Raw genomic sequence first — 20,508 nt, 5'->3', positions numbered from 1 at the left:
GGCAGAAGCTTGTATGTTTGTATGTTTACACGTACTCATTTTTAATATAGGGAAGACATCATCTTATGCTGCCCTAAGTTTCTTCTGTGTTTGTGAGACTGGATTTAGCTAGTTCTCAAATGTAAGTAACTAGAGATGGGAAGACCAAAGATATCCACTTAAGCTTCTGTTACTTTGATCAAGGTGGAGCAGACGTGAAAGATTCGTTGTATTTCTTTTCCCCTTAAGCCTTGAAAAAGAGGAGAGGCAATGCCAAAATCATTCCTGAACAGAAGGCGGGAAGAAATCTTACATGCCGAAGTGTCAGAAGGGTATTTTCTAATACCCAATAAGCAGAGATTGTCTGATCTGAGACTCGTGATTGTTCAAATTCAAGAATTATTGTGATTGCTATCCAAGCCTTTATAAATTTCTGTGGCCAGGGAAGGTGTTTAGACCTTTTTTACTGAAACTCGCTTTATGTTGCATAGGCTACGTACTTCACTGTTAGGTAAATAATAGGTGTGGCAGGTCAAAACTACTGATTTTTGTCTACTTTGTCACTGGTATTTCTGCTCAGTGCAACTTTTCCATGCTTTTTATATAACGTTTATTCTGTTTTGTGGGACACTGTTGACTGACAGACTGCTGTGTTGAGATGTCAGAATTGAGTCTGTTTTCAGGTTAATGGGAGTCACAGTTCCTCGCTGGGTCAAATGAGGAGTTTAGGAACTCTGCAGGGTATTTCTCCTGCCTGGTGGACTGGAACTAGGAGACTTTAAAAGCTAGAGAAGTTCTCCAAATGGTGTTGTTACCAAGAAACTGCTACAACTAAATCATACTTGATAACATTAAGGATATTATTTGGGGGAAGAGTATAACTTTTTTTCTTCCAAGTTTAGCACCGTTATTTATCCTTCATCATGCCAAACTCCCATTTCTTGTCATAAAACCATTGTCCATATAACCATCAAGGAGAGAGAAACAACGTCGTTTCAAACCCTCCAACTCAGCAGAACTTGTTGTATACTCTAATCACAGTTTGTAGGTAGTGGGTGGTTTTTTAATATTCTTATTTTCAGGGAGTGTAATTTTTATATTTATTTATTTTTTGTTTTACATAGAAATTTAGTTTTAGCCAGATCCCAGGAGAGAGAAACAAAAAGTGCTGACTGCACTTGAGAAAATGATTATGAGAGTCAGTCAGTATAGGAAGGTTCTGGTTGGGGAGAGAACTGCAGAAATAAATAAGCTTTCCTCTATTTATTATATTATAATTTAAAAACAAAAGCTGAACATGGTTTTAACTAATGCATTGTTTTGCTTTGTTTTATGTTTTAGAAATATGGCAAATTAACATCTTGTACTGGCTGCAGAGCTCAGTGCAGGTTTTTTGACATGACTCAGTGCATAGGACCTAATGGATATATGGAGCCATACTGCTCAACTGCATGCATGAACACACACAAATCAAAATATCCAAAATCACAAAGTAAGTGACAAGGATGATGGATTTTCATCACTGATAAGAGTAGACCTGATTTTTTTTTCCCAAGTTTGAACAGTGGGGGTGGGTTATCTTGTTTTAGAATGAATCTCTGCAGATTTTTAGTGTCTTAATAGGTTTTTAAATGTAGATTTTAAAAAGATCATCTTATATTGAACACTAGTAGATGGACCCATGAGGGGTCATTTTCCCCACTAGTATTTTTGCTTGATTTCTGAAACAGTTCATCTGTCTTAAGGTCTCCGGGAGGGGGGGGGGAAATGTTGCAACATAAAGTGCTTTCTGCCACAGAATGGCAGTGCAACTTCCACACACGTGAATTAATATTTTCTTGTCTTGGCGCCACCCCATTTTATCTCCTCAAGCAATAATTGATAATTTCCTTCTTTTGCAGAAGGATAGAGGTAGTTATACTGTATATAAACATTCTCTAGGTAAACTGTTTAATCTGGGTGAAAGGAATGAGTAAATCAAATCAAAACTTACGTTCTTCAGTATGCAAAGCAGACATAGATCTCAATTCATCAAACTTAAGATCAAAACGCTCTACTGAATGTTGTTAGAAGGTGCTGTTTCACATGTGGTGCTTAGCTTTAATGGCAGAATTAAAAAAAAAAAAGGCAATTTCTTTTGTTTTATGTGACTTACTGAAGCTGGCTGGAAAACAGACAAATTTTAGCTTTTTACATTGAAAAGCTGACCTGTAACCCAGTATTTTTTGCGTTACTATTTTGTACTTACTTTGTTTGTAAACTACGTTTTTCTTTTAGGTATGGAAATTATTTGCCACTTTTGTAAACGAAACTCTTTACCTCAGTATCAAGCCACAATGCCTGATGGAAAACTGTACAACTTTTGCAGTTCCAGTTGTGTAGCTAAATTTCAGGTTAGCTGTTGTGTTAAATATTTTCCTCCCTAAATATTTGTTTACCTGTGTTTGTGTTAAATATTTGCATATTAAGCAAGCTTGCATTTATATACGTGCTTATGACTTACAATTAACACAGCAGATGCTTCTGGCTCGTAACCATTTCTTTTTAAAGTACTGTTTCATAATAATAACACTAGTTACTATCTTAAACTTACAGGATAATAATAACCCATTTCTCCTTGATGCTGTAAGTGAACACAAAGTAATGCCACTACTCATCTTATTTTTCCCATGCCAGCCTCTGTATGGAGATGGGTTTTGCTGCTGTGCATTGATAACCAACAATTTTCATCTCTTTTATGCTAAATACAGTAACAACATTCTCATGTAGGATATTGTGCTGAAAAAAAGGTTTGTGACATGGGGAATAGAAACACAAAGTTAGGTTCTAAGTCATTACAACTTTTACGGATGAAACTAGCTGTTTAAATTACGTCTAGAAATTGGATTGTTGCAAGCCTGATGGTAGGCACACTGTAAGAGGCTGATACGCTTTTTGAAAATGTCATCTCTTTAATATGACTCAGTTAAAGCATATGTAAAATGCGTTGTGGTGATTAATGTCTAGATGATCAAAGAACGTTTCAAAGACACTGTTTCAATTTGTGTATGTAAAAAGAGCTTCCCCAAATGTGTGCTGTTTGATTGATAATTGTTCAACACCATGTGAGGAGGCAGTTACACCCATATAGGGTTAACCCATTTGTCATGAAACTTTTAAGTTTTCTGTCTACTGGAAAGCAAATCAGTCTCTTAATTGCTTCCTTAACATTCCCTGGATGGGACCTCCAACATGTTGCCCTGTTTTTGTGCTTTCATCCTAACCAACTTAGTAGATGTCTGTTAGTGCAGTCTAAATGGAACTGATTAACAAAATAGATGTGGATTGTTAGTATGTAATGACAAATCTGTTGGACTTCTTGCAAACTCATTCAGCATCTACTTCGTTCTACGTGGTCTTACAATTGATTGCAGCCCCAAGAGTGCTCAGAATGAAAACTTTCTGCTATTTGAGGCAGAAAAATAAAGGTAGTGAATGACAAGTACAACCTGGGCCTTCTTGGATTTGCAGAGAAATCAATATTTAGCAACACTGTGGAATATAACTGCAGATCAGTGATGTCCTCGTGGGTTCTTGATCTTATTGAGACCTCGCTAATACTTCTTTTATAGTTTCAGTACGACACGGAAGTCTCTCCTCAAAGTTGTAGTGTACAATCTGTGAGTCCTCAGCAGCACCAAGGACAGCTAGGTGGTCGTTTGCTTACAGGTAGTTTGGATAATCTTCTCTATTCGATTCTGATTTTTGATAGTTTTCATGTATTCACTGTCTAGAAGAATAAAATTATATTCACCATTAGATAAAAGTTGGTAATATAAGAACTGCTTCTTCTGTTCGTTTAGTATTTAGATGGAGAGGACAGTATACCGCAACGTGTGCTTTGGACTCTGTGTTCCCATGGAGGGGCTTATACCTGAGTGACACGTAGGAACTGGACCTAAATTGAGAACAGAGTTTATTGCATTCAGTCACATTGGAATGCTTTCTCCAATGATCTTTTGAAAAAAAACCAAACTGCTTTATCATGATTCTCCATATTTTTCACTTTTTACGGATGAAGATAATTTTTCTTGTACTTTTTCAGGCATTGTATTCATCCCTTTCTCTTACTGTGCCTGTTTTTCCTGTACTTTTTTCTTTGTTAGAAGTTGCCTTTCTCACAACGGAATAATTGCTGTTCAAGGTCTGTGTCTCCCTTCTGCAAAAGCTTGCTTTTGGTTTACAGATGGATTGGAATGTTTAAGTTCCTAATTTTGGTTGCAGTGTTTTAGGGTTGGTTGTTGTTTTACCTTATGCATAACCTTATGTTTCTAGATAATTGTTGCTTTAATCTATTCAAATGCTTGAGAGATTCAGCTGAGCTACTTGTTGTGCAACTTACATCTATATCTGTATTCCTCTTCGTGCAAACAACTTGCAAGAGCATTCATCCCTGTAATAAAGAGGGTAAAAAAGAAAATAGCCTGCCCAATATGATTGATGTTGGATAGTTGGTATTAGAATAGTGGGACTGTATCTTGTCTTCTTTCATGCTCATGTTGGAGGACGTCGTTGGAGATTAAAGGACAGAACTGCTCCGAAGCTGTATTGTTTAAATCCAGTTTTGCTGTCAGTAACTTTACTGGGTCAGTTGAAGATCTTGCACTGAACTTGTCTCTTAAGGAAAAATAAAACTGCTAATTTATTTCTTGTGAACATGGAGGCTGTAGTACAAGTGTCTTACCCAAGTTAGCAAAAGTACAAGTATAAATGTCTTAAAACACAAGCTATCTTGCCAAACCAGAAGTCTATACAAAGTTTTCAGAATATTATTGCTAAAGCTTTTATTTTTCAATTTATGGATAGATCTGAAGAGTTTTAGAACCAGTTTGTGTAAGAATTAAAAGTACATTTTTAAGCAGGATACTCTGTTTTTCCATGGTTGTGTTGATCTCTCCCTTAACCATTATTATGATGTCTGTAAGTGTTCTTTCTCATATTCCTTACATCTCTGTCTCACTCTCTGTCTGAAATGGGAAGCATGTGGGAGATGCTTGGCATGCTTTTTGGAGAAATAGTGTTTCAGATCTGATCATAGTAACAAATATTTGAGGGTTCTGTGCGATGGTTGAAGTTCTGTGTGTGTGAGGGCAAGGGAAGTGTTTAGTTCCTTATTTAATTAATTGCCCCTAACTTTCCTTGTGGCACAGTTCGTATGATGCCATATGGGTGCCTGTACAGTCCATATGGGTGCCTGCCTCATATATATTTGCTTCTTCTTCATGTTAACAGAGAACAATTTAATTCTTTCAAAATTCTTTTTCCTGAACTAGTGAAAGAAAAATGTTTGGCTGCCTATTACACCTTCCACATACACATTTACATGCAGAAATGTTTCCACAACTTGATTTTGTATTGCTATGAGCAAGGATACCACCTCTATCACTTATTGCTGCAGGTAATGACAGGGGCAGGCCAGAATCTGTGCTTCTACACTGGTCCTATCAGAAGACTCCTGGGCTGTGTCTGTCTATCGTTCAGTTGTAATTTGACAGCTTAGAGCAGTTTGTGGTGGTTGCATTGAAGCCTGAAAATGGCTTTACAATGATATTTAATCTTGCTTGGCACTTTCCATGCTCTTGTTGTTCAGGCTCAAGAAAAGCCAAATTAAAGATAACTATTTGGGGATTGAATTTAAGATTCCATTTAAGGGTGTACGTACATATGTGCACATACACGCACACGTGATTTCAAATATATCTTTGGTAAAGCATAACATCAATAAATCCTTGATGTTCAAGGTGACCTGAGAAACACTTTAACAAATTTGTGATCTTATCGATTCTTTTGTGTAAGAATGCTTCCAGATAATTCCTAAAGATATTCTCTATTCTAAGCATATTGTAATTTAGAGGCAAGACAGGATGATGCTACATGCATGACATCTTGACTCATTAAAATACTATGCAGAAGCAGCCTTTAATTGCAGCATAATGGGAACTTTAAGTAGGCAACTAAATCATGTTGTGATTAACTCTTGGTTTAACAACTATTTTTTGCTTGTTTTAGAGCTATCAGTAATGTGAATTCAGTTCTTTACTGATTTCTGTAGAAAATGTTTACTTGACCATAGAACTTTATGATTAAAAAAAGCAACAACCAGCAACACTGGTTTTGTTTTAGAAGCAGTAATGCTTAATCACTCAGATAACTTTTATCTACAGTTAGGTGCAAATATTCTTTAAAACAAGTTTGAATTTTTAACAGTCTAAAATTCCATTGTTCTCATATCTTCAGCTTTTGTTTTTCTTCAATTACCAGTCCCCTAGACTTGGTAGGGCGTACATTTCTACCACAGCAAATGGGAAAAGAAGTTGAAAGTGCCATACATTAGAAAACAGCAAAACCTAGTATTTTGTGCTGTAACCCTCAAGATAGGGTTTTGCAGTACCACATTTAATGGCAACTATAGACATGGAAAATATACAGTTGCTTTTCTTTTTGTGAGCACTTGATATGTTTCATCTTCATTCTTCCCTTTATCTTCAGTGTTCTACGGGTCGTCACAGCTGCTAGTTTTTCAACATTTCCTTCGTTTCTAAACTGATGTGATGGGTATACTTGCTTATTGATTTCCCTTTGTTTTCAACCAGAGCTTCTAGGGCTTTCATTGCAATTACATAATCCATATGGCAGCACGTGTTGAGAATGGTGTTTGCTTTTTGAGGAAACCTGCAAATGCAGAAATACAGAGGTTGGACCTTGATGTTGTTGTGGTTGAAACCAGGACAGATGTCAAAATGCCTTTGTGGCTCCTATATTAGTACAACTCTTTGGCAACCTATTTAGAGCAGCCAAAATCTAGTAAATCTCAACAGAAGAGATGTTTGCAGGATATAGAGGGATAAAACCAGTAAATACTGTATGTAGGCATCAGACTTCAAGCTGTTATAGGACAATGGACCATTGGGATAAAGGTGATGTCTTTTCTGTTGTTTGGTTCTAAGGTTCTGTCCACGATCGGGAAATGTGTATGACTACTTAATGTCTGCAAACTGGTGCAGAAGTAGTGCATCTGCATAAACTAATACTGTTGGCTCTGCTGGCTAACACTCAGCAGTATTGGCCTGCTTATGTGAAAGTTTACATCAATAACCAGTCTTAACACAATTTATTTGTTTAGTGTAGATGAAGATTTAGTAACATGGCAGCCTGAAGCAAAGTATCCTGTAACAGAAATGTTTTATATTTTCACTAATGTAGATTTGTTACTACGTCTTCATCTCATGTAAAGAGAGTGTCTTTAAAAATATGTCTTGTTGCAAAGCTTGCAGAGAAGATGGCCGTAAGAAATTTATATTCTGGATTCTTTGGGTGTCCATGATTGCTACTTATTCATACCTTGTCTTGAACGGTTCATGGGTAACATGCCAGTAGTTGGTTGATCTAAGGATACGCAAAAGATTGTCTTGGAGGCTTATAAACAACTTACTGGGAGACTACAAATGCTGTAAAATTGAGTTCTCTATTGATTACTGCAGAAATGCATTAAGTGAATTATTCAGTTACATAATTAAATTCTCATTCCTGCATGAAATCAATATTATTTTTCTTGATATGAAAACCTTTGTTTAGGACTTGGCTATTTGAATGGTTGCATCTTCCAGCCACAATGATTGAGGCCAGCTAGGACTATTAGCTAGTTTTTTCTTAATCTTAAACCCTGCATTTACTCAGATTATTGCTGAAGGCCTTTTACTTTAGTATTTGTATTTTGAAGTGATATGATTAGGTAAGGTGGTGATAATCTGCTTTGGTCAGGTTTGGATTTGAAAATACTTTTGTAGGTTTTTGTTTGAAATTCTGTGACCAAAGTAAGGCAAGCTGTGAATTATAGTTTTCTGAAAATACATGTTTTGTGATTAACAGGTGTTCAGTTTTAGGAGACTTTTTTTTTCCGTTTATACATTATAGTTGCAAATGGCAGACATTAGAAAGGTAAGATAAAAGAAATACTGAGAAAGAGAGGGTGAAGATTCAAAACTAGAGAATCTAAGATGTCAAGGGAAAAGACTAACCTGCTGTGCTTTTGCCTAGAAATGCTGCTGACTTTATTTATAAACTCCTAGATTTTCAAATGATGTGGGTTAAATGAGAAAAACCCCACATTTTAAAGGTAACTATTTTTTGTGATGTATATGTATATATTTTTGTTTTTCAGACTCTCAGTGTGCAGTCTTCAACAAACGGTCAGTTTATCTCTCCCACTGATATTCAGTTGAAATGCAATTATTGCAAAAGTTCTTTTTGTTCAAAGCCAGAAGTACTGGAATGGGAGGTAAGTTTTTTTTTAGTTCTGTTTTGTTTTTCCCCCATTATTTTTAGAATGGTGAAGTGTTTACAAAAGTTTAAACCTGTAACTGCAATATAAGTTTTCTGGATAACTCGATTGGCATATTTTCCTATTTCACATTTTCATATGAAATGTTGACTATTTGTTGGACTCGCTATGAGCCTGAGAAAGAGTTGCTTGTTTTTAGCACCAGAAGTTACACTCTAATTGTGTGCTTGCTCATCTATTTACATGGCATGTAACAGTTGTGTCCTAAAGGCAAACTATTATTTAAAGTTGCACTTCCCAGATCTTAAAATTTAATGTTAACCCTCTTCGTGATGCTTTGCAATTTTGCATTTAGAACAAAGTGTATCAGTTCTGCAGCAGAGCATGTTCTGATGATTATAAGAAACTGCACTGCATAGTTACGTACTGTGAATACTGTCAAGAGGAAAAAACGCTGCATGAGACGGTGAATTTCTCTGGCATCAAAAGACCGTTTTGTAGTGAAGGTATGTATGTGTTTGTTTTTTCTGAGGTGTTGGTCATTGTATGTTTCTGCAGCTGACATACTGTGTTCATATTTCATGTTAAAGTTTAAGGTACCCATTCATTCTGTTGTATTTGATGCTGAAACACAAGTTTCTTCATCATTAATGCATATGCCTGTTAATTCATCAGAGTTGCTTTTCTGGTCTTCTGTTGAGTTTTTGACCACTTACTTCAGGTTAGGAAGACTGGACATCTCTCTTCAATGTGTGTGTGTAAATACATACACATGTGTATGCATATGCACAAATTTTTTTTACATATTTTCTTCTTTCAAAAAAAATTTATGCAGCAAAGCCTATCCCTACACTACCTGCATTGAGGAATACCAAGCTTTCTGTTTGATTCGTATTTTCAAAATTTAATACAACAATGGAAAATCTTTCTATGTTAGCTTAGAAAGGTCATTCAAGGAATAGCTCCAGTGATGCCTGTTGGTATATGTTGATTAAAGTCATCGTAATTTTCCTGATCAATGATTAGAATTTTCAAAACAAAAAAAAAAAACAAGCTATGCAAAGAGGTATATTGGCACAGTATTCTTTTAAGTTGCATTAAAATATTGAACATCTTAATAGAAACAGAAAAATACGGTCTTGTCTTCCACTTCTGGTGAGCTATCCTTTGATATTTAATCCCAGTCTTAGAAATTTAACTACAGGTTTGGATGACCTATATTTGGAGGATGTACTGAATATATATATATGTATTTTTTCTTTAGTAGTTCATATGATAATGCTTTCACTATCATTTCATAAACCTTGCTGAAGGCTCTCTGCTTTCAAGCAGATTAAACAGCAAATGTAACAATTTACTTGAATCAGGGTCCTGTTAGCTTGGAGAGGAGTGGAGTGTGTGGCTGGAGGCATCCTTTCTTCCACAATATTCCTTTATAGCTCTGGTCTTTGGAATTTCTTGTTTCTGATGAATGGAGTGTGGTGGCATAGATTTCTCCACCATCATTACTTTCTTGTGTTCTGGACTGCAAAGTGATAGGTGGAGAGTTTTACAGTATGTTGCAACACTCAGTAACATCTAGCTAGATATTGTTTCTGTGAATAAACAATTCCACAGGATGTGTTCAAAGACAAGAGCAAACTTCTTTGAACCTGGAGATTGCAGTGTATGCCAGTATTATTGTGGATACCTTGGACTTCCTCATTTCAAACCCTGGCAGCTGTCACAATGAAATCAATAAGATTCATAATGCACACTATACCATATTATTACTCCTGCAGAGACATTTCTTTATGATGAGGCTTGGAGTGAGAGGGTTTGTATTTCCTATTGGAAAATTTGAGGAAGGAAAGAAATATTCTTTCGTGCATAAATACAGTTACTGAATGGGGGAAATCCATTACTGAAAGTTTTAGTGTGGGTCCCAAGTTTGCATGTGTTGGAATTCCAGTTTGAGAGCAGAGGTGATCTTTGAGGGTGAATACATCAAATTTTACTGTTAAAATGAATTTTATTGTCTTGGTGTGATGATCTGAACCATTGAATAACAGAGAGAAGGTAGTGAAAAGCACCATTAAATAAGACGTAGCTTGAATAAGTATGGCACACATCTGCTAGCAGAAGCTTAGGTCTGCTTTGTGATGCATATGAAAAAAAACTGTGTTACCTGATGAAAATGACTTGCTGATCTGCACAGAAGCTCTGTAGAAACAACCTAGGTCAGTTTTTTAAAGGAGATGTAGTGATATAGATTGCTGCAGAAATTCTGGAATTCAGGAGTTAAAAGTGGGGATATGATGTGGGTGAGAGGGGTCAAGATCTATAGGTGGACTGAGTGTGGAGGTAAACAAATGAAAGTTCTGTCATCAGAGGTGATAAATTCCTCTTCCGCACTTTCCAGGCACCCAAACAACACTAATTTTTCTTTGATCTCATAGGCTTTTTCCAGAAATACATGCCCAACTGTTTATAAAGTAGAAAAGCTAGTAGATGTAGGAAAGAAACTCATTTGATATGGAGGTCATGCTGGTTTTGATATTGCAAACTATTCTTCGATAAATTCTACCAACATAGACCATTTTGGTGAGGATGTAGTTTTTCTTCACCAGAGGACAATATATTATGATTTAAGAAGAAATACCTAAGGTACTCAGTTACAAAAGATACTGTCATTTCTGGAAGAAATAAAACTCTTCGTGGAAAATACTGGCAAATTTCAGGTGTCTATTTATAAAGGAAGGCTCCTGAGTAAAAATCAATAGAAATTAAACAGGTGTTGAAATTTCAGAAAGAATGCTTATTTGTTCATCTTCAAGCAAACTTACGGGAAACATACATAAGATCAACCACAAATACCCCTTGACTACTTATGCCGACCTAGTTGGAGTAATGAAGATGCCATCATTCCTCTACTCACATTTTTCAGACCTGAGTTTTTTTTGTTGTTTCAGTTTTGGTTTTTTACACATGCACACACTTCTAAATTTATACACACATAAAATTGACAAACCCTGACACCCACATTAAAGTCTCTGGGATTAGTATTTCTGTGCAGTTTCATTCCAACTCAGTTTCTTAGTATGTCTATTGAGATATTTGAAAATATGTGCAGTGAGCAGCTGAAATTTCTGTTGCAATAATGTATAATTAGAAATGATTCATGCTAAAGGTGGCTATTAATTATTTCATGGGATACAGTATGCTTTTTCTGTTTTTGTCCAAAACTCAGATGCTATGTGGAGGATGAGCAACCTGAACTGACTAGTTAATCTGTCCCCCTGGTGCTGAGATTTAGGAAATTAAACTGTGCTGGCATTTTATGACTAGGGAGGCATACCAAAATAACAATATCTAAATTAAATGAAATGTATGTCATGTATGCTAAAACAAGATAATCAGAGTTGCTTGTGAAATTTTATATATATGTAGTCACATGAGTGACAACTGAGGATAGGCTGTGCAAGCTGTTATTCCTGAGATCTTGAGTTTGGGATTTTTCAAGTCTCATGTACAAAAGCAGTCAGTCTTTGGGAATTCAGCAATGGAACTGTTTTAGAATAGTATCTCCATCACTTTTTTTCTTCATTTGGCATATAATTAATCTTTTCCAATAGAAGTAAGTGCTATAATTTAAATAATACAGGCATTGTAATAATTTTGTGATGTGAATTTTAGTAACATTGATTCATATGCAGTAGTCTGCTTCTTGGAAGAAGGTTGGTAAGCTGCGGAGTAACTCAGTTATCTGATACTGGGAAGTAACTTGGAAGTTCCTTTCAAATGGATAATACAGAAAATTCAACTATGAAAACAGCAACTATATTATAATCTTGACAGGATGCTTACATGTTTCTAGAAATATGGGTCTAAGTACACGATTCTGGAAATTAAATTTAAACAGTTCTGATATTTCATCTAAGTAGAGTCTAACGCCTTTTGAAATATTATAGAGCTGACAAGTAGTAAAAGAATTTAGGAAATTACGTTAGTTCCAATCTTAGTATGTCTAGGAAAGATAAGTATTTAGTTGAAGCATTGCGTATTTTAGATTGACATCTTTTCAATCATTTCTGGACAGTAGATCGTTAGATAAAGTATACTGTTAAATGCTTAGCTGATTTTTAGATTTATATGAAAACATTGCAGATACTGGGAACAGCCTAAACACAAGTGTTTTAAACTACTTCCAAGTGCTTACAAATGTTTCACAACCAATTTAGAAATCAACCTGAAATTACAGAGATTGCTGTTATTACTGGAAACGTTAACAGATTTCCAAAATGTTAAGTGATATGAAATATCACTGAGACTTGCTTAGAGTTGCTGGGCTTCCCCAGTAGGTGGGGAGCTGCACTGAGTAGCAGTTGGTATGATGCTCTTGTGCAGCAGAGTATCATACCCTAGGTGTGTCAAGCCTGCTTGTGCCCCTTTCATTGCTGATGTTTGCTTTCGTTCTTAAACATACAGAAACTATTTAAAAGGATTTTTTTATAGCTTATGTTATCAGCTATCTATTTTTAGAGATATAGATACACCTCTTAAAAGGTACAATGTACAGAATTTGGGCTAATGTATAGAAAATTTTTAAAGTGGTAGTAAAGCACACGTTTTAATGACAAAATTTTATGACAGTTGTTACTTCCTAATTGCATGCTATTTTGCAATAGGACCTCATAAAGTTATCAAGCATCGGTGAGTAGTATAGATTGTAGTGACAGAAAAAAGTGATATTTATTTAGCATACGTAAATTTTTATATCACAGTTATAACTACTTTGTATAATAAAAATTTTCTTTTGCAAGCTCTCAGGTTTGTGCTTCACAGAGCTGTTATCTCCCTCTCTGCAGCTCTGACAGTGTCCTACCATACCGAAATAACTTGTGCTCAGTGTGGTGCCTTTTCATCTTTAGCCAGCCACGTTAGTTTGCTTTTGCTTTTGGCTGCTTCCTTTGACAATGTACAATGTACCCCTCTAAGATAAATTCTAACCTGAAATATTGGTTTCCTTGTGGCTTTCTTTTGAGGATTTCTTCAGTGACGATTTGGAATATTGTGGCAAAATGGAACAAATGAAAAGCTTAACGTCTTAAATGCTGTAAAAAATATGATGCACAAAAATCCCCTTTCGCAATTGTACGAATCGTGTTGTTAATGAGGGAAGGTGTTTCTTTCCTACAAACCAGGTTAATAGAAAAGTGGAGGCCACTTCAGACAGATTTTGAGGTGCCTGATTTATCCTGAGAGAATACAATGTGCTTTGACAGTTATGGACATAAGTTGTAATGGAACATCCCTAACATCAAATTGAGTCATAGCAGTTTTTGTTACAGAGCTAAGATTGGCACAATGCGGTTGTTCAGGCCATGTTGTCTTATTTAGTAGTCTGGTAATATATGTTTAAGTTGCAGACAACTATTACAAACAGATTTTATTACTGTAAAAGCTCAAAGATACTATTCAGCTGATTGACATAATAATAATAAAAAGAGTTAAGATAGGAAAGAGAGCATATTCAAATCAGAGAAGTCCCTTATGAAATATTTAAGAGGTGCTCTCACTGCAGAAGCAGCAGGTAAAGGCTCTAGGCTGTGTTGAAGGAAAGCAGACCTGCACATTCTAGACAAATGCATGCAGAAAAGCTGAAGGCTCGTTTCTTGTGGTATGCCACAAGTGGGAGAGTCTGGTCATGTAGATGTAGTTTCCACTTAGTGCTTGGCTGTATGCATATCTTCTGGAATGACTTGACAATTTTAACACATTACTGTGGATTTTGATTGTTCTGACAGCATTCTTATAGTCAAAAATGTTGAATGCTAGAGATATGTTGAGGAGGAGATTATTATGGTTATCTTGGACATGGTTTAGGGTGATGTTGGTGGTAGGTGGGTGCGGTGGTTTTACTCAGGTGGGCAGCCGAGTTCCACCACAGCCGCTCTCTCACTCCCCCTCCTCAAAGGGAAAGGGGGAGAAAATACAACACAAAGGGCTCAAGGATTGAGATAAGGATGAGGAGATTGCTCAACAATTACTGTAACAGAGTAGGAAGATAGTAAGATTTGTTGCCTATTACTAACAAGCTAGAAAAGTGACAAACAAAGGAAAGAAACCAAAAATGCCGGCTGGCAGCTAAACACCACACAGCCGTTCGCTCACCCTCCCCCCTCCCTCTCTGGGATGGGGGAGAGAAACGGGAAAGTGAAGCCGGTGAGTTGAGATAAAGACAGTTTATTAAGACAGGAAAATAATAATAACAATAATAATAATAGTGATAATGATAATAGTATTACTAATAATAATGTGTAAGAAAACAAGTGATGCACAATGCAATTGCTCACCACCCGCTGACCGATGCCCAGCCTATCCCCGAGCAGCCGGCCCCCCACCCCGGCCAGCCACCCCTATATATTGTTTAGCACGACGTCAGATGGTATGGAATACCCCTTTGGCCAGTTTGGGTCAGCTGTCCTGGGTCTGTCCCCTCCCAGCTCCTGCTGCACCCCCAGCCTGCTCGCTGGCAGGACAGAGCGAGAAGCCGAAAAGTCCTTGGCCTGGTGTAAGCACTGCTCTGCAACAATTAAAACATCAGCATGTTATCAGCGCTCTTCTCATCCTAATCCAAAACATAGCACCCTACCAGCTACTATGAGGAAAAATTAACTCTGTCCTAACTGGAACCAGGACACCCCCCAACCACCCTCTTCCACCCACTCCCCCCAAGCAGCGCAGGGGAACAGGGAATGGGGGCTGCGGTCAGTCCCTGATGCTTCATCTCTGCCGCTCCCTCACGGTCCCTCCCTGCCCCTGCTCCCCGTGGGGTCCCTCCCACGGGATGCCGTCCTTCCCGAACTGAGCCTGGGGGGCTGCCCACAGGCTGCAGCTCTTCCAGAACTGCTCCCACACGGCTCCGTCCCACGGGGTCCATCCCCCAGGAGCAAACTGCTCCAGCACGGGTCCCCCACGGGCGGCAGCTCCCCCCAGACCCCCTGCTCCTGCGTGGGCTCCTCTCCACGGGCTGCAGCTCCGGCCCGGGGCCTGCTCCTGCGGGGGCTCTCCATGGGCCGCAGCCTCCTCCAGGCCACATCCACCTGCTCCACCGGGGGCTCCTCCACGGGCTGCAGCGTGGAGATCTGCTCCGTGTGGGACCCGTGGGCTGCAGGGGGACAGCCTGCTCCACCAGGGGCCTCTCCACGGGCCGCAGGGGAACTTCTGCTCCAGCACCTGAAGCACCTCTCCCCCTCTGGCTGCACTCACCTTGGCGCCTGCAAGGCTGTGTCTCACTCCTCTCCCTCTCCCAGCTGCTGTATAGCAGCAGGTTTTTGTTTTTGTTTTTTCCTTTTTTAAATCTGCTCTCCCAGAGTTGCAAACAACATTACTTATTGGCTCGGCTCTGGCCAGCAGCGGGGCCCTTATCTAACATGGGGCAGCTTCTATATTCTTCTTACAGAGGCCACCCCTATGGCCCTCTGCTACCAAAACTGTGCCACGTAAACCCACTACAGGGGGTGGTTGGACCAGATGATCTTGGAGGTCTTTTCCAACGTTTATGATTCTGTAATCTTCTGTCCCTCTGTAGAGAGAGAACATTGATACCGTTAGAGCCATTTGAATTTTGAGTACAGGTTGTGCTGAATCTGAAATTTTTAGATCGTGTAGAGTTAATTTCTAAAATGGCAAAGAAAATAGAAGTGAAACCTGAAACCCTATCCATTGGTTGACTACAGCAGTCTTCATTAAATTTGCTTTCTTCAGTGTTAATTCTCCTTCTATGTCTTTGAAGAGGTTTGAACCAGTTCTTTATGCAAAGACCGCATTGGCTGTTGCAGATAAGGGGTGATGACGACTTAAGGTGCTGAAATTATGATCACAAGAGGAAGAAATCTTATAAAGATGCTTCTTATTAACCCAAGAGAATAATCAACTGGAGAATAAGAACAAGAAGAAACTGGGTAACTGGATTGGGGGTAGGTAAGAGAAGAGAAGGGAAAGAGCTAGTACCTAGAGATCTGAAATTTTTATCAGGATAAACTTAGGATGTGTAAGAAGGTGAGTTGAATTGGCATAGTAAAGTAATAAAAGATTCCTCAGCAGAAGACAAGGAAGGAAGTGGGTTACACGACCTCCCTATTACACAGAGAAAATGGGACCTACTTTAAAGGTAATCCAACCAGGACCCAACATAGGATGCTTTGCATCTGTTTTCATTAGGATAGTGATGTTTATTGTGAAGCCAGAGACAGAGAGAACTGTAGGAGCAAGGGTATGGAAGAGGTGGATATTATATTTGAATCAATACAGAGAGATAGAACAGAAGATGACAACAGAATGGTGTGGATTGGAACATAATTCCAGAATTCATCAAGACCTAGCTTGTGATGTTGCAGACCTATTGATTTTACAGGTTTGTGATGTTACAGGCCTGTTGCTATTCTTCTCTAGATGAAGTTGTTACAGATAACTGTTGAAGTTACTACAGGATGAGAGAACAGTGAGTCTGGGTATGTAGCTTGAAGAAGGAGAAAGATAATCTAATAAATACAGCCTTTCAGCAATTAAAAAAAAAATTGCTTTTAGGGTGGAATAATTGTGTTGTATAACAAATGTTATTCTCTGTGATAACAAGAGACTGGTAATGACTCAGGAAGCGTTTGTAGTTCAGCATTTCTTTTTCATGGCTTTTTGCATGTGTGAATGTACTGAACTTCCAGTAATTCAGGTAGTTGCTGCTGGTAGAATAGGGCCAGGTTCTTGCTAGCTTGCTTGCATTAGTTTACAGACATCAAGTGAAACATGTTTTCTGTCACGGATAGCTCTGCAGGGCTGGATCTGGCAGTTCTAGAGACTGCTGAAAGAGAGGAAACTCTCTTGACCTTTAGCTTGTTTGAAGTGAAGGTTTGGAGGAACTGCTTCTGTGTCATCCTGTCAGTAAGTCTGTGTTGCATGTGTTCAGAGGCTTATTCTCTCTCTAGTTATGTGGGAAGGTCTAGGGTTGCAAGAAGGGATGAGTTTTGGAATGGATTTTGTTTGGAAGCCAGAATTTCAATAGCCTAGTTGAGGATGTGTTAGGTTGATTTAGCAGATATTGGCAACTTCTTTTTTTGCCTGGTTCAAATTTTGCATTGGAAAGATCTCATCTTAAAATGCTTCTTAGTGATCTCTTTGAGGTAATGGACTCACAGGGTGGTCCTGTGTTAAAACCTCGCTAAAGAATATATTCAGTTACCTGTATAGCTGGAACCAAATGACTTACACGTACATTTTTATTTAAAATGACTAGCAGCTAATCTCTTAGAATCACTTAAAGCAGTAGAGGCTTCTATCTGGTCACACTTTAGCTGGTGTATATGTTGTAAATAGCAAAAATTATGAAGAGTTTAGGAATTACTCGTGTATCTTCATTCAAAATTATGGGGCTGGCAGCTGTTGGTGTCGGGCAATGCTTATTCATGAAGCCCAAGTTTGTAGGGCAGGTATGTTGGCCAAGCCTTTAGGTTTCTAGTGTTGATATTGAAATGATCAGAAAACCAGTGCTTTTTGTATTAACTCATCTACAGTGTTCTGTCAGTTAGAGCCCGCTTCTTGGTCACATCTACAAGGCTAGCAAGGGAGCTACTGCTTTGTTGATTGGGATTTGCATTGTGTACTGTGAAGACCAAGTTGTTTAAATGAACTCAGTCTGTTTTGCCAAAAGTGAACACCTTTCTCTGTGCTTTAAAGAAAGTCTTACCGTTCCAATCAAAACCATAACTTCTTACCATAAAGTTATATCCTAGGTATGTACACAGTACCAAGGACCTAATTAAAATATATCCTGTAAAAAGTATTTATAGCCCTATAAAAAGGCATTCTGTTTCCCTTTGTCTGAAACAAGATCTTAAAGCAACCAAAGGTTCCCTGGTCAAGTGGATTATGTTACATATTACAAAGACATTAAAAAAAAGAAAGGCATTAAAAAGCATCAGACATCTATTTCTGAAGATTTTTTCTCATGATGATGCAGAAAGAATAGCCTGTATTTCCATTACAAAAGTCTTCAGGGATATAAGTCTTCTATCAACATCTGAAGTTTTATGAAGATGGATTCTCAATCCTCTGTAGAGGCATCCTTCAGCAAGAAGTTCTGCAGTCAGTGATTTATAAAATACAAACAAATATGTTTTTCAGGCACTTATTCTCAAGGGCTGGATTCTGGATTCTGAATTTTGGGTTTTTTCTCTCCCAGCTTATTTTTCACTGCTCATTATTTTCTGTGAGTCACAGAGATGTGGGAGATGTTTGACTGTAGAATGGAAAAATTCTTAGTTGATTTTTTTTTTAATGTAACAGCAGTATCTTCTTCAATTTTACTTTCTGTCTTTTAGCAGCCAAGAAAAATGTAAATTTTTGCCGTTCATTTTGTAGGCTATTTAGCCAGTTAGCTTACCTGATTGGTGATAGACTACTTTTACTAGCTTTGGTCTTAAAAGATGGACACAGCTGTGAATGGCTCTTCTAAGGCACAGCTCGAGGGGAGGATACGTTGTGGTGCTGACCTGTCTCTGGAACTGTGACGAAGTCAAAAGAATCCAGTGCCACATACAATAATGAGAAATATGGCCGTCCGAAAAAATACTGGCAAGAAATTTTCAGTGCTTTAAGCAGTACTTTGAATCTTGCACGCACTGGTACCTTCGGGATTATTATTTCCTGCAGAGCAATATATTTTGCATCCAAATTAGTTGCACTCTAAGGACGTTTGCTTCATTCGGCCCTTACCTTTTGCACTCTGTGCTTTGTGTTAGTAATTTTCTTTATTCTCTTGTTAAAGAATCAGAGAGATATGACTAAAAAAAAACCAGTTGAAAGCAGTTATTACCTACAGTGTATTTTATTTGTATGATATCCTGTAATTGTATTGTTTTGACTTTGTTAGGAAATTTAATTTCTTAGCAGAACTTGCAATGTTGCAAGTTAAAATTTCTTAATAACCTTTTGTTTTTGGAAGACACCATCTGCTGTAGCTTCCACTTGTATTTGTGTGCTTTTAGTGGTTTTAAAATTAGAGTCTGTTTAACTGAAATTCAGAATACCAAATTCTTCCCTAATAGACAACAGCACAAGACAGTTAATTGAAATTACTGGGTCTATTACAATTACATTATTTCTATATTGTGTGTTCCAGAGGAAGTATATATTGCATACTGATTTTCCTAACTTACCAGAAGTACAGAAGTCTGCATGTACTAGGCAATATGCCCAAGCAGAGCAAGTACTAGGAAGACTTGAGTTCTGGTCTTGGTGCTACTATGGTATTTGGGAAATCATAAAAACACATGCAGTATCTTAGATTAGTGGTCTGCGTAGATGTTATCTTGTCCCTTCAGTGTTTTATATGGACAGTTGCTTCATCTTCTCATACTGTTCTTTTCTGTAAAATTAACAAAATTATAAAGATGCACGGAATATGATTTAGGCATCAGCTTGAATAGACACTGGATTTGAGATAGTTTAAATACATTATATTCTCAAAATAGCCTATGTAATAGCTAGAGTATTCATCTTTTAATGCATTTAATGCTTTAGAATATCTTCTGTAGTTTGCTTAAGGGAAGATCAGATTATTGAAGAATATAGCTCTCATTATGATGACCTTGGTGTTATGACTGCATAGAGAATACAAATTAAAAAATAACCCACCTAATGTGAATGGGAAAAAAATACGATACAGATCTAAGATAGAGATCTTACACAAATTTCATATGTAAGCTCCTATCATTGCATAATCATTCTCAGAACTGCTCGCTTCATTGCTTACTTTGTAGTTTTTTTTTTTTTTAGGAAACTCTTCAGTTCTTAGATCTTGAACCTATTAGTGTTCTTAAAAATGAAAGAGTTGTCTAAGTGGTTTGTTGTACTTAAATGAATGGAAGTAGTAATAGAAGTAGGTTGATCCTTGAAGATAGCTATTGTTTTAGAGAACAGTGCTGCCTGGCTTACAATTTCTGCTTGTCATTATCTGGATATCTAGCATTCTGAGGATATGTAATTCCAAGTCAATGCTTCTGCAGGGATCTATATGAAAACAAATTATGCAATTTTTTTGTCTGTTTCTTCAGGGATTTGATAAGTACAGATTTAAGCATAGTGTTTTGAGAGAATGCAGACACCACATAAACCATAGGGTTGTGAAGGAAAGGTATTCAGGTAAAAATGTCTTGAAATATAGTGTATTA

At 37.6% G+C, this 20,508-nt stretch overlaps 1 protein-coding gene across 13 annotated transcripts in view; it reads left to right on the top strand.

Annotated features, from left to right (window-relative positions):
- The window catches only part of ZMYM2 (zinc finger MYM-type containing 2), a 94,142-nt gene that overhangs the window by 47,164 nt on the left and 26,470 nt on the right, over positions 1 to 20,508 (top strand). For 11 of the 13 annotated variants that reach the window (XM_083810501.1, XM_083810500.1, XM_083810494.1 and 8 more), the window contains 4 exons: positions 1,321 to 1,471; positions 2,257 to 2,372; positions 8,180 to 8,296; positions 8,655 to 8,805. In XM_083810501.1, the coding sequence (XP_083666627.1) occupies positions 1,321 to 1,471; positions 2,257 to 2,372; positions 8,180 to 8,296; positions 8,655 to 8,805 (535 nt within the window). The remainder of the gene's footprint in view (positions 1 to 1,320; positions 1,472 to 2,256; positions 2,373 to 8,179; positions 8,297 to 8,654; positions 8,806 to 20,508) is intronic. The other 2 variants (XM_083810497.1, XM_083810498.1) reach the window with 1 other exon arrangement.

This window comes from Anser anser (assembly GCF_964211835.1).
Source record: "Anser anser genome assembly, chromosome: 1".
NCBI classification, from domain to species: domain Eukaryota; kingdom Metazoa; phylum Chordata; class Aves; order Anseriformes; family Anatidae; genus Anser; species Anser anser.
The sequence above is the reverse complement of the archived record's forward strand: the minus strand, read 5'-3'. Positions and strand labels throughout refer to the sequence as shown.